The sequence below is a fragment of the Cetorhinus maximus genome, chromosome 17 (assembly GCF_964194155.1).
Source record: "Cetorhinus maximus chromosome 17, sCetMax3.hap1.1, whole genome shotgun sequence".
Taxonomy (NCBI): domain Eukaryota; kingdom Metazoa; phylum Chordata; class Chondrichthyes; order Lamniformes; family Cetorhinidae; genus Cetorhinus; species Cetorhinus maximus.
In genome coordinates, this window is record NC_135895.1 from 4,984,512 (window position 1) to 4,998,675 (window position 14,164).

Sequence of the window (14,164 nt, forward strand, 5' to 3'; positions counted from 1 at the left end):
AAAGATAGCTTCCTTTGAACACTTGCTGGACCTCACACTCGCTATTTGCCTCAGTTATCGAGTAAAACTAGACAAAGATTTCAGCCAGTTCAACCTTGGTTTGTCACAGAAATTCACAGTTCATTCTAAAATTGAACAACCTGAATGCAAGAACTCAGGTGTTACGGCTCTTCCTTAGTGATGTGCTTGCTTAGTAAAGGGTTTGGCTGGGATTTCCTGGTCCTGCTTACACAGGAATCATCGCGAGCGAGACGGAACATTTGACTGACCATCGGAAGGTCCTTGGACCGCGGGCGGGAATTCCCGATCCCACAGCAGGCAGGCAGGACCGGAAAATCTGGCCTGTTAGAACAGCCTGGGGCTCTTTCCTCCGGGAAAGTGTGAAGACTGAGGCCTGACTTGTTAGAGGCGTTTAAAATTATAGAGGAGTTGGTGAGGGTAACTGTGGAGAAAATGTTTCCCATTGTGGTTGAGTGCCAAACCAGGGACTGATAAATATAAGATAGTCACTAATAAACTCAACAGGGAATTCAGGAGAAACTACCCAGACATTGGTGAGAATGTGGTACTCACAAGCATGTCCAAGCACAAGCCTGGACATTTGAACTGAACAGTCCTTTTCTGTGCTGTAAGTTCTAAGTAATTCTATGTTGACATCAAAAGGAATATCAATTGCAGTTCCTGGAACATCATGACAGGGATCTTGGCTCGGGAATGAAGGGCCCTCTTCCTTTCTATATTTGCCAGATTGTTATTCATTGAGATTTTGCAAGCTGCATTGTGACACAGGGATACAAATGAAAGCATTGAGTGAGCTAAACCTAAGGAGGTGCGTTTGCCGTAGCTGTATCGAGCTGCCCTCACATTTCCTCAGTTCTAATCCAGTGTCGATTTGAGATTTCTATAATTGAGGGAAAGATGCTGAATACAGGGCATTTATCAAAGCTGTAAAGATAAAACAAAATTACAAATCGAGATCAGGACGTGTTGTTATTAATGCCAAAATTTTGGTTCGAAAAGCCTTATGGGAAGCCGGCTGCCGGCTGCGATCGGCGCCACACCGCGATTTCATGCTGGCCCGGCCCACCCAGTGTGGAACGCGAGCGGCAGCACCCAGCGCTGCTTGTGCGGGCGGGGGAGGGAGGAGGGTGAGCGGGGCCGGTGTGTGAGTGAGCCCTTCATAATCTCCCCGAGGCACAGCGCTGACTCAGGGAGATGAAGAGCTGTTTAAAAAAAATAAATAAATAAAATAAAAATGTCATAAAACATGTCCCCTCGTGTGACCCTGTCACATGAGCAGGGACATGTTTTTAATTCGAGAGTAAAATTTTTATCTTATTTTTATATTTGCTCGGGATGAGGTTTCCTTAAAAGTGCGAAGGCCGCTGGGCCTTTTCGCCTACTGGCCAACCGTTAGATTGGACGGTCAGCGTAAATTTGAATTTAATTCCCTTTTTAATGGCCTTAACAGGCCTTTTAATTGTCGGCGGGTGCACTGCCCAGTCCGGTGTGCGCCCACCGTACGAAATATCGTGGTCCCGACATCATGGCATGTCATTTTACACTTGGCTGGGTGGGGCACACGCCCCCCACCACCGAGCTTAATATTCTGCCCATCGATTTACATACAATTTACAGAGCAGAAACTTGCCATTATGCCCAATGACTATCCCTCCGGGGTAGAGAATTCCAAATATACACAACCCTTTGCGTGAGGAAACTTCTCCTCATCCCGATTTAAAATGGCCGTCCCATTATCCTCAGACCTTGACCCCGAGTTCTAAACTCTCCGGTCAGGGGAAACAGCCTCGCAGCTTCCATCCCCTGAAGCCCCTCTTAAGAGTTTTATACATTTCAATGAGATCACCTCTCACTCTTCTAAATGTCAGGGGGCAAAGGCCCATTCTACTCAATATACACTAGGGAGCAACAACATTCAACCAGCCTCACGTTTCTGGTCCCAATCCAGAAACTCATTTTATTGCAGGCGTCAGGTGGATTGCACCTGATCATTATACGAGAGTTTGAAAGTTACGGGGAACCCTAGTTGTAGTCAGAGCAACGACCTTTTTATGGCTTATGATTGCTGCGATGGAGGAGCAGTCAGCCGGATCCATTTCAGTGCAACAGGCAGCAAATTAGTTTAATGTGAATTTTCTAATTGCTCGGTTATAAGGGGAAGATTAAAGGAAACGCAGAGCAGACCTTACAGTTTGTACAAGAGACCCCCAATTTACAGTTTTTTTTTTGAAAAGAGGGATTACACAGACCAACCAAAAAAACAGAGGAAATGTTCGCAATTAAGTGTAGCAACTCTTAAAGTATACAGGGCAATAAACAGCTACTGAACAAGCTGTTTCTTGGGGCAAAGGCCTCATTTGTCGAGAACACTCTGTGATTCTGCGTTTATATGTTTTAGAAGGTGATGTTAGAATTTTTTTAAAAGGGTAATGTTTAAAAACTGTTTTTATTTTAATGGATGTTTAATTCTGGAGCTCTAAAGTTTTAGTCAATGGAAGTAAACGGATCGCTCTATCACAGCACCAACATTGGCACGATGGGTCAAATGGCCTCTTTGTGTAATACACAATTCTCCGATCAAATCGTATTGTTCTTGGGATTATGGCTAATCCGATATTTATTTATTACATTTATTGCCCATCTCTAGTCACTCCTTGTGCAACTAAGGGGCTTGAGTGGGCAGTTAAGAGTCCACCATGTTGGAATGGAGCTGGAGTCACATGTAGGCCCAGATCAGGTAGAAATGGATGGTTTTCCCCCCTATAATGAAATAAGTTGAGTTTTTGTGACAATCAACGACTTCATGGTCACTTTTTACTAATGTCAGCTTTTTATTTCCAGACAGTTTTCCTTTATTCTGAAGATGCTATGGTGTTGGGATGTGAACTCGCATTTCCTAAGTTATTAGCTCAGGATCTGTGGATTATTAGTCCAGTATATTAGCCTATGGCCATAACCACTGTGAGAGAATAATTGTGACATTCAACTAACCCGATATTTCAGGGTGTCCCAAGGTGCTTCACAGCCAATGAAGCCAAATTGCACTCAGTGAGGAGATAGATGGACCAATAAGCTAGAATGAGCCAGCTGGGTTGAATGGCCTGTTTCTGCTCTGTAAAATGTATATAAATCTTTATTTTTTATTTATTCTTTCACGGGATGTGGGCGTCACTGGCTGGGCCAGCATCTACTGCCCATGCCTAATTTCCCTTGAGAAGGTGGTGGTGAGCTGCCTTCTTGAATCTCTGCAGTCCATGTGGTGTAGGTACATCCACGGTGCTGTTAGGGAAGGAGTTCTAGGATTTTGACCCAGCGACAGTGAAGGAACGGCGATATATTTCCAAGTCAGGATGACGAGTGGCTTGGAGGGAAACTTGCAGTTTCTGGTGTTCCCATGAATCTGCTGCCCTTGTCCTTCTAGGTAGGATGGTAAATTTTCCAATCCTCTCTGACTACAGGTGTGGGGGTGCCATAGGACTGGAGGACAGCCAATGTTATACCATTGTTTCAAAATGGGAGAAAGAGATAGCCTGAGTAACTATGGGCTAGTCAGCCTAACCTTGGTTGTGGGAAAGTTATTGGAAAAATTCTGAGGGACAGGGTAAATCTTCATTCAGGAAGACACAGATTAATCAAAGACAGTCAGTGTGGATTTGTCAAAAGAAAGTCATTTCTGATGAACATGGTGACATTTTTTGAGGTAATAACCAGGGATGATGAAGGTAGTTCATTTCATCTAAGTCTATTTGGATTTTAGCAAGACATTTGATAGGTCCCACATGGCGGACTGGTCACAAAAGTAAAAGCCCATGGGATCCAAGGGAAAGTGGACCCAAAATTGGCTGAGAGACAAGAAGCAAAGGGTAATGATTGATGGGTGTTTTTGTGACTGGAAGGCTGTTTCCAGTGGAGTTCCACAGGGCTCAGTACTGGCTCCCATGTTTTTTTGTGATATATATCAATGATTTGGACTTGAATGTAGGAATTATGATCAAGAAGTTTGCAGGTGATGCAATAATTGGCTGTATGGTTGGTAACCAAGAAGAAAGCTTTAGACTGCAGGAAGATACCAATGAAACAGTCAGGTGGATGGAAAAATGGGAAATGGAATTCAGTCTGGAGAAGTGTGAGGTAATGTATTTAGGGAAGGCTAACAAGGTGAGGGAATGCACAATAAATGGTAGGATACAGAGCGGTGTAGAGGAACAGAGGAGAGCATGTCCAAAGATCTCTGAAGGCAACAGGATCGGTATATAAAGCAGCGAAGAAGGTACACAGGATAAGTTGTCTTTATTAGCTGAGACATAAAACACAAGACCTGGGCAATTATGCTGGAACTGTATAAAACACAAGTCAGGCTACAGCTGGAGGAGTCCTGTGTGTGGTTCTGGTCGCCATGCTATAGGGAAGATATGATTGCATTAGAACGGGTACAGAGCAGATCTCCAAGGATGTTTCTGGGAATGGAGAATTTTAGTTGGAAAGATTGGATAGGCTGGGCTTGTTTTCTTTGGAGCATTGGAGGCTGAGAGGAGATTTAAATGAAGCGCATAAAATTATGAGGTGCCTAGATAAGAGTGCATTACGATCCAGTTAGGGACCAGTAACTTTTTGATTAAAGTAGAAGTTGTTTGAAATCCCAGTTACCCACTAGCAGAATAAAGCCACAAGATCCTACCATTTTAAACAAACAAAACAAGCTTCTCTGTGCAAAATCTTTTACTCTAACATTCAGAATTACCAGGAGGTAATTATGAATTAACAGGCAAACTGTGGTCGAACACATCACACTACTTATTAGATGACAACTGCGACCAACACAGATCCTATGGATTTCTCAGCAACTTACCCAGACCTCAGTGACCACTGTGAATCACAAAATCCTGTGCCTCACAAGGGATTTCAACTCTTGACTTTCAAATATGGTGGTATAGTCACTGACTAGTGTTTCAGAGACCCAGTGTAATGCTCTGGGAACTCAGGTTCAAATCCCACCATGGCCGATTGTGAAATTTGAATCCAATAAATTAAATCTGATGATCATGAAACCATTGCTGTCGTAAAAAACCCACCTGGTTCACTAAAGCCCTTTAGGGAAGGAAATCTGCTGTCTCCACCTGGTCTGGCCTACATGTTGCTCCAGACCCACAGCAATGTGGTTGACTCTTAAATGCCCTCTGCATGGGCAATAAATGCTGGCTTAGCCAGCAACACCCACATCCCATGAATAAAAAAAAAATGTGTTAAACAGTAACTAATGTGGTTGGAAATCCACCAAGGAATTCCCAACCACCCAGTTTGTTACTGCACAGGATTATAGATCGGGTGGAAATATCCATGGATGATATTAATTCTTCTGTTTATGTTGCTTACTTTGACAGGGTTACATGGGACCTCCAGGAATACCTGGTCCAGTAGGACCACAGGGACTGCCAGTGAGTAAATATTTTATAACATTAATATAAAAAGATTCTCAAATTGAACTCATCGCGCAAGCTAATTTCATTTTGGTCCCAGTCCCCCCTCCATAAGTGATATTGATAGCATTGAATGGTGGGGCTGGATCGAGGAGCCATATGGTCAACTCCTGCTGCTGTCTTTTATGTTCCTATATCCAGTGTGCGAAATTCAAGGGAAAAATGTTCCCCCCATTGGTGGGGGAGTGCAGGAGCGGGTGCCCCTCCGATCGGCGCCCCCGGTTGGGGGGCGTGCCACCGTTTTAATTAAGGCCCGCCCAACATGACGTCCGCCAGGAAGAGCTGTGCGCTCCTTGCGCGGGTAAAGGGGGGGAGGGGACTCCCTCAGCCGGGAGTGCGTTCTTTTGCGCATGCGGGTGAAAGAGCACATAGATACACAGATCGCCCTCAGGCAAAGCGCAGCCTCAGGGAGATCAGCTCTGAAATAAAACTTTCAATAAACGTGTTTAAACATTTTCCCTGCCATGTCCCCTCATATGACACTGTCACATGAGTTGGGACATGTCCATAAGTCTTATTGAAACCTTTCTTGCAAAGCCCGTGGATGAGGTTTGATGCTTTTTCTGAAGCCCGCCAGGGCTCCCGGCCTGCCCGCCAACCTTAAAGCTTTGTGGGTAGAGTTTAGGAATAAAAAAAGGGGCGGCCACATTGTTAGGTGTTTATTATAGACCCCCAGATAGTCAGCGGGAAATTGAGGAGCAAATATGTGCACAATTTGTGGAGGTATGTAAAAACAATAACAACAGGGTAATTATATTAGGTGATTTCAACTTTCCCAACATTAATTGGGATAGACGTAGTGTTAAGGGCTTGGATGGAGTGGATTTCTTGAAATGTGTACAGGAGAACTTTTTAGGTCAATATGTAAAGGGCCCAACAAGGGATGGTGCAGTGCTGGACCTAATTCTGGGGAATGAAGCCGGACAGGTGGCTGAGGTGGTGGTGGGGGAGCATTTTAGTGATAGTGACCACAACATGGTACAGTTTAAGCTTGTTATGGACAAAGAAATCGACAAGTTGCAAAAAAATGTTTTGAATTGGGGGAGAGTGGATTTTAGTAAAATAAGGCAGGATCTGGCCAAGGTAGACTGGGAACAGCTACTTGTGGGGAAATCTACAGAGGAACAGTGGGGGGTGTTCAGAAAGGAAATGGGGAGGGTACAGACTCAACATGTTCCCTCTAGGGTGATAGGAAGGAGTAACAAGCCCAGAGAACCATGGATGACCAGAGATATTCAGATTACAATAAGAAGGAAAAGAGAGGCTTTTAGCAGGTACAAGGGAAGCAAATCAGCGGAGGCATTAGTGGAGTACAGAAAGTGCAGGGTGGAGCTTCAGAAAGCAATTAGGAGAGCAAAGAGGGGATATGAGAAAACTCTGGCTGGTAACAGTAGGGAAAATCCCAAGATATTCTATAAGTATATCAATGGGAAGAGGATAACCAGGGAAAGAGTAGGACCCATAAGGGACAAAGGGTGGCGCCAGAGGATATTGCTAGAGTGTTGAATGAATACTTCATGTCTGTCTTCACCCAAGAGAATGAGGATGAAGGTATGGAGCTCAGGGAGAGGGACTGTGAGGTTCTTAAACTAATTGATATAGGAAGTGACAAGGTATTGGAGGTGTTGGCAGGCTTAGAAGTGGACAAATCTCCTGGTCCGGATGATTTGTGTCCCAGACTGCTGAGGGAGGCAAGGGAGGAGATCACAGGGGCTCTGACCCAAATTTTTTATTTCTCTCTGGCCATGGGGGAGGTGCCAGAGGACTGGAGAACAGCTAATGTGGCTCTGCTATTTAAGAAGGGTTGTAGAGATAATCCAGGGAACTACAGGCCAGTGAGTCTCACGTCAGTGGTAGGGAAACTATTGGAGAAAGTTCTGAAGGAGAGAATCTATCTCCACTTGGAGAGGCAAGGTTTGATCAGGGATAGTCAGCATGGCTTTGTCAGAGGGAGGTCATGCCTAACAAATTTGATTGCATTTTTTGAAGAGGTGACCAGGTGTGTAGATGCGGGTAGTGTAGTTGATGTAGTTTATATGGATTTCAGCAAAGCCTTTGACAAGGTCCCACATGGGAGACTTATAAAGAAGGCAAAGGCACATGAGATACAGGGTAATTTGATAAGGTGGATTCAAAATTGGCTTAGTTGTAGGAGACAGAGGGTGATGACAGAAGGCTGCTTTAGTGACTGAAAGCCAGTGTCCAGTGGCATACCAGAGGGATCTGTGCTGGGTCCCCTATTATTTGTCATTTATATAAACGACATAGATGACTATGTGGGGGGAGTATTAGTAAGTTTGCGGATGACACAAAAATTGGTCGGGTTGTTAACAGTGAGGTTGAGTGTCTTGGGCTACAGGAAGATATAGACAGGATAGTCAAATGGACAGATAAGTGGCAGATGGAATTTAACCCTGAAAAGTGTGAGCTGATAGACTTTGGAAGGAGTAATTTGACAAGGAAGTATTCAATGAACGGCATGGCACTAGGAAGTTCTGAGGAACAAAGGGACCTTGGCGTGTGTGTCCATAGATCTCTGAAGGTGGAGGGGCATGTTAGTAGGGTGGTGAAAAAGGCACATGGGACACTTGCCTTTATCAATCGAGGCATAGATTACAAAAGTAGGGAGGTCATGTTGGAGTTGTGTAGAACCTTGGTGAGGCCACAGCTAGAGTACTGTGTACAGTTCTGGTCGCCACATTATAGGAAGGATGTGATTGCACTGGAGGGGGTGCAGAGGAGATTCACCAGGATGTTGCCTGGGATGAAATATTTAAGTTATGAAGAGATATTGGATAGACTTGGGTTGTTTTCGTTGGAGCAGAGAAAACTGAGGGGCGACCTGATTGAAGTGTACACGATTATGAGGGGCATGGACAGGGTGGATAGGGAGCAGCTGTTCCCCTTAGTTGAAGGGTCAGTCACAAGGGGACATAAGTTCAAGGTGAGGGGCAGGAGGTTTAGGGGGGATGTGAGGAAAAACCCTTTTACCCAGAGGGGGATGTGAGGAAAAACCCTTTTACCCAGAGGGTGGTGACGGTCTGGAATGTGCTGCTTGGGAGGGTGGTAGAGGCGGGTTGCCTCACATCCTTTAAAAAGTACCTGGATGAGCACTTGGCACGTCATAACATTCAAGGCTATGGGCCAAGTGCTGGTAAATGGGATTAGGTAGGTAGGTCAGGTGTTTCTCACATGTCGGTGCAGACTCGATGGGCCGAAGGGCCTCTTCTGCACTGTGTGATTCTGTGAAATCCAAGAATGTCAAATTTCAAATGAACATGACCATTTATGCTGCAGGAGAAAAGGGTGCTGTTTGGTTGACAAGTCAACTCTGATTGGCCAGGAGACATTGCCATGGGGAGTGGCTAATCAGAGTCAACCTGCCAACCAACCTGCACTCTTTTCTCCTGCAGTATAAATTGTTGAGATTGTTTGAAATTTGGTATTCTTGCATTTGTCCTGATGAGTGTAAGATGAAAAGCTTCAGCAACATGTCTCTCTTTTCAGCAATATTGTACTTCTAAAATGTCACCATTATTTTAGCGTGGGTAACATGGCAGTCAATTTGTTCACAATAAGCTCCCACAAACAGCTACATGATAATGAACAGATAATCTATCTTTTAGTGGTATGAGCTGAGGAATAAATATTGTCCAAGACCGTGTGGAGAATCCCTAACCCCCCACCCCCATCCCCTCAAATAATACCTTTTCGATTTGCCTGAAAGGATAAAGATTTAACATCTTATCGGGAAGGCGGCGCCTCCAACAGTGCAGCATTCCTTCAGTCCTGCACTCGGAGTGAGGTCAAAGATCAATCATGATCTCACCGAATGGCAAAACAGGCTCGAGGAGTCAAGCAGCCTCCTCTTGTGCCTATGTGTGTGTCGGTCTAGATCATGCGTTTGAAGTCTCTGGAATGAGCTCACATCCTTCTTCCTGACTAAAAGGTGGGAATGCTGCCAATGAGTGCTGGCTGACCGGACAGGCAGCTTGTCAGAGATGTTGGTGGATCAGCTTCAGTCTGATATCAGTGCTCATTTGTTATCTTGTAGGGTCTTCCAGGACGGAGAGGATCGCCGGGGATACAAGGTGCAAAAGGCAGACGAGTAAGTGGCATTTATGATTCAGGAATGTTTCGCTTTGTAACTCACCCCATTACCTAATCTCTGTTTTGCCCCAAATCCTGGAGAATTTACGAGGTGGGATTTTCTGAAGCTCTGAGGATTTCTGTGCTGGTAACTGGGCTGGTAACTGATTTCTGATGCTTCAAAGTTTATGACAGGTTCCTCTCGTTACCGTTCTTTGACAGCGCAGTGCACTTCCTTCAGCTGTTTCTTTGTGGGAAAGGACGTGGTGGTGAAATGTTGGTGGGACTGAGTTGGTTTTGGAATTTTTATGAAGACTTTGGGCTGCCCATACATCAGGATCCCCCTCTCGACCTTCCTGGTGAGTGCAGAGAAATGCAAAGTGCTGCGTTTGGCACCGACGTGGCTGCAGGAGTTACTGGAAAGCTGACATACTTCGACATCCAGATTTGGGCTCCACTCCATACTTTTTGGCAGGGTTTACTTGCTTGGCCTTCAACCCTCCTGAGGTATCCACAAGGTGGTGGAGTTCATCGCCTGTAGCTGGGAGTTTGATTCATGAGTGCCAAGGCATCTCCATGTGCACACTGCATGTCTGGGGACCAAAACTCCTCCGAGTTCCTCTGAAGCTTTATCCTGAGGTTGTGAGGAACCCAGTTTCTGCTTCTTACCATGAGGAGGCACAGCTGAGGACTTGCTAGTGGAGAGGCTGTGTACTAACAGGCAGAGACTTACACATTGGCCTCTCTTTCTCACATTGCTGTTAGCCAACGGTGTGGGCTGAAAGTGAGTAGCAAACCAGCATGCAAAAGCCGGAAGTATGCTAACTCTCCTCACCCAGACACTAGATACATCAGTCTTACCTCCGCTTGTGTCCTGCAGAGGACACTCCAATTTTGCTGCAGTGCGTTAATATAACACAGGAGACAGCAGTTACAAGTGATTAGCCCAACTCGATTCGCTTAGAGAACGGGCTCTACGTGCTGAGTCCGACAGTGGGAGGGACCACTGTGTCCCACTGGTCAGCCCCCATCTAGTAAGGCGCTGACCCACCCCGGTCTATCTGCTTCAATGGGTTCTCAGAGCTTAGAGTCTCTACTCAACAAATGGACAGAATCCATCACACCAGACAAACAAAAACAGAACAAATAAAAGAAAGAAGATGCCAAGTCTTCGATTGGCAAGCTGGACCGTCAAGACCATGTGCCTGGGACTGACAGATGACTTGCAGCTGGTTGATAACATGCGCAAGACAGGCTATTGTTGACATGGACCTTGGTAGCTGAACATTGACCTAGCTGACAAGAGACCAGGCTTGCTGAGAGCAGATCACTGAAAGTGAAACATTTCATGTTCATCTGGCAGGGGAAGAGTTCAGAGGAACCGTGTGAACAGAGTATAGTCTTCACTGTCAGGAACTCGCTGCTCTCAATGATAGACACCCTCTCCAAATAAATGGTTCAGAATGTGTTCTGTCCATCTACCTCTATGCTTCACTACAGAGAGGAAAGACAGGTTCTATTTTTTTTCATTTGTTCACGGGATGTGGGTGTCACTGGCCCATTTGTTACCCATTCCTAATTACCCTTGAGAATTGAGTGGCTTACTAGACCATTTCAGAGTCAACCACATTGCTGTGGGTCTGGAGTCACATGTGGACCAGACCAGGTAAGGACAGCAAGATTTCCTTTCCTAAAGGGACATTAGTGAACAATTGATTCATGGTCATCATTAGACTTCTAATTCCAGAATTTTTTTTATCGAATATAAATTTCACCATTTGCTGTGGTGGGATTCGAACCCAGGTCCACCAGAGCATTACCCTGAGTCTCGAGAGCACTAGTCCAGCAACAATACTGCTACACCATCACCTCCCCAGGAGGAGCTTAACACTGTTATCAGCAGAATCCCTAAGTCAGAACATCTTCACTTACTGAGGGGTTTCAGTGTAAGAGTGGGCATGGATCACCTTCACGCCTCGAACATCATGGCCTGGGAAAGACAAACGAGAACGGACAGAGACATGAACTTTGTGTAACTAACACCTTCTTTCAGAATAAACCATGACACGAGGTGTCCTGGAGACATCCAAGGTCAGGATATTGGCACCAGCTGGATCTGATCATCACCAGATGTGACAGCATTTCCCAACACACAGTCACACAGCACTGACTGTGATACAGATCACTCCCTGGCACGAGGATGCAATCCTAGACGCTTTCTCACTCAAAGCAGAAATGCCGTCCTTGTATCCATGTCAGCCATTCTGCCCACCCAGTAAAACCAACAGCTCCTTGACTCAATTGAACAGGTGATCTCTGACACACCCACACAGAGAGTGCAGAAGCAAAATGGAACATACCTCGAGACAAAAGCAAAATACTGCAGATGCTGGAAATCTGAAACAAAAACAGAAAATGCTGGAAAAACTCAGCAGGTCTGAGAGCATAGAAAAAAGGATAGAAAATGGGATAGAAGGGGGAGATATAAAAGGATCTTGCCATACAGCCATCTATCAGTACTGACAATGTGACACTGGAGGTTATTGATAGCTCCACATATCCAGGCTCCACAATCACCAGCAATCTGTCACTTGATGCTGAAATCAACACTAACATCACAAAAGCTGCAGTTGTTGTGTCCAAGCTGAGGAAGAGAGTGTGGAACAACAGTAACCTGACTGAGAACACTAAACGCCGAGTCTACTGATCCTGTGTCCTCAGTGCTCTCCTCTACAGTGGCGAGACCTGGACAACATAACCTCGGCAGGAGAAAAGGCTCAACAGTTTCCACCTTCACTGTCTCAGACGCATCCTCGACATCTTTTTGCAGGACAAGGTCACCAACTCAGAGGTCCTGGAGCGTGCTAATTCCATCAGCGTATACTCATTGCTTAGCCAATGATGTCGGCACTGTCTCAGCCACATTCACCAGATAGATGACAGCCACATGCCCCAAGTCCTTCTGTACAGTGAACTGACCACTGGGTCAAAACCTCCTGGGCATCCATACCTCCCTTACAGGGACACCTGCAAACGAGATTTGAAGATGGCGGACATCGCCACTGACAACTGGGAGACAGTCGCTGATGGCTGTGACCTCTGGAGGCTGACTGTTTGGAAGGTCATTGGAAGAGGCCAAGGAAACAGAGGCCAGCACATCATGCAAGTGTGGCAGAGACTCTCTTGCCAGAGGATCACAGAGTTGACCACCTTGGCACAAACCATTGTCTCACAAAATGGAGGCTGCCATCACTGCATTAATAAACCCGGCAGGTTAAGAGTTGAGATCCCACTCAGATTATTAAATTAAATTAATAAATTTTATAAAAGTGCCCTCAAAAAAAATCTAAATTGCCACTAAATTCCAACAATTCATTTAAGTCCTACAGGGTTAGAAAAGTGTAGCTATGAGGAGAGATTGGATAGGTCGGGGTTATTTTCCTTAGAACAAAGAAGGCTGAGAGGTGACTTGATTGAGGTGTACAAAATTATGAGGGGAATAGATAGAGTGGACAGGATAAAATTGTTTCCCTTGGTGGAGAATTCTAGAACCGGGGTACTTAGATTCAAGATAAGTGGCAGAAGGTGTAGGGGGGACATGAGGAAGAACTTTTTTATGCAGAGGGTAGTGGGTGTCTGGAATTCGCTGCCCAAGTTGGTGGTAGAGGCAGAAACTCTAAACTCTTTTAAAAAGTACCTGGATCTGCACCTTAAGTGCTGTAAGATGCAGGGCTATGGGCCGGGTGCAGGAAGGTGGGATTAGAAAGGGCACCTGGGTGTCCTCGGGCTGGCATGGACAAGATTGGCCGAATGGCCTCCTTCTGTGCTGTAACTTTTCTATGGCGCTAGGGAAGTGATTCTATCAAGTCAGACTCCAATCTCACACTCTTAACCCCTTCTAAACTTACAAAACTTAACGACTTACAAAATATTTGCAGCTCTAAAACAGGAAATTCAGCCCAGCTGGTCCATGCTGGTGTTTATTCTCCTCACGAACCTCCTTCCACCCCACTTCACCTCATCCTATCAACATATCCTTCTATTCCTTTCTCCCTCTTGGAATCGACCGTCACTAGAAAGGCCAACACTTATTGCCCATCCTAATTGCCCCTGAGAAGGTTGCAGTGAGCCATCGTAGTGAGGCCACCTTCTTGAATACAGCTGAGTGGCTTATCTCGGCCTGGAGTCACATGTAGGCCAGACCAAGTAAGGACGGCAGATTTCCTTCCGTAAAGGACATCCGTGAACCAGATGGGTTTTTACAACATTCCAGTAGTTTCATAGCCACTGTGAAGGAGTTAAGATTTTTATTCCATGATTATTTAATTAATTGAATTTAGCTTCCCCAGTTTCTGTGGTGAGATTTGAACTCATGGACCAGATTTTCAGTGTGGGGGGGGTCAGGAGCCCGACACCCGGATGAATTCTGGGTACCAACCCCCGCGCCCAAGTTTGTGACGCGATTTTCAAACTCAAGTGGTCTAATTGCTCAGCGCCAACATGGAGGCAGGAGCTGCCTGCCTGACACAAGCGGCAAAGGCAAATGGCAGCCATGTTGGAGCTCCCACTGCCTCGCC

At 45.6% G+C, this 14,164-nt stretch overlaps 1 protein-coding gene across 1 annotated transcript in view; it reads left to right on the forward strand.

Moving 5' to 3' along the window:
- col24a1 (collagen type XXIV alpha 1) overlaps positions 1-14,164 on the forward strand; it is a 721,848-nt gene that overhangs the window by 595,535 nt on the left and 112,149 nt on the right. Inside the window, exons 26-27 of the mRNA XM_078561886.1 lie at positions 5,403-5,456; positions 9,553-9,606. Coding sequence (XP_078418012.1) covers positions 5,403-5,456; positions 9,553-9,606 — 108 coding nt within the window. The remainder of the gene's footprint in view (positions 1-5,402; positions 5,457-9,552; positions 9,607-14,164) is intronic.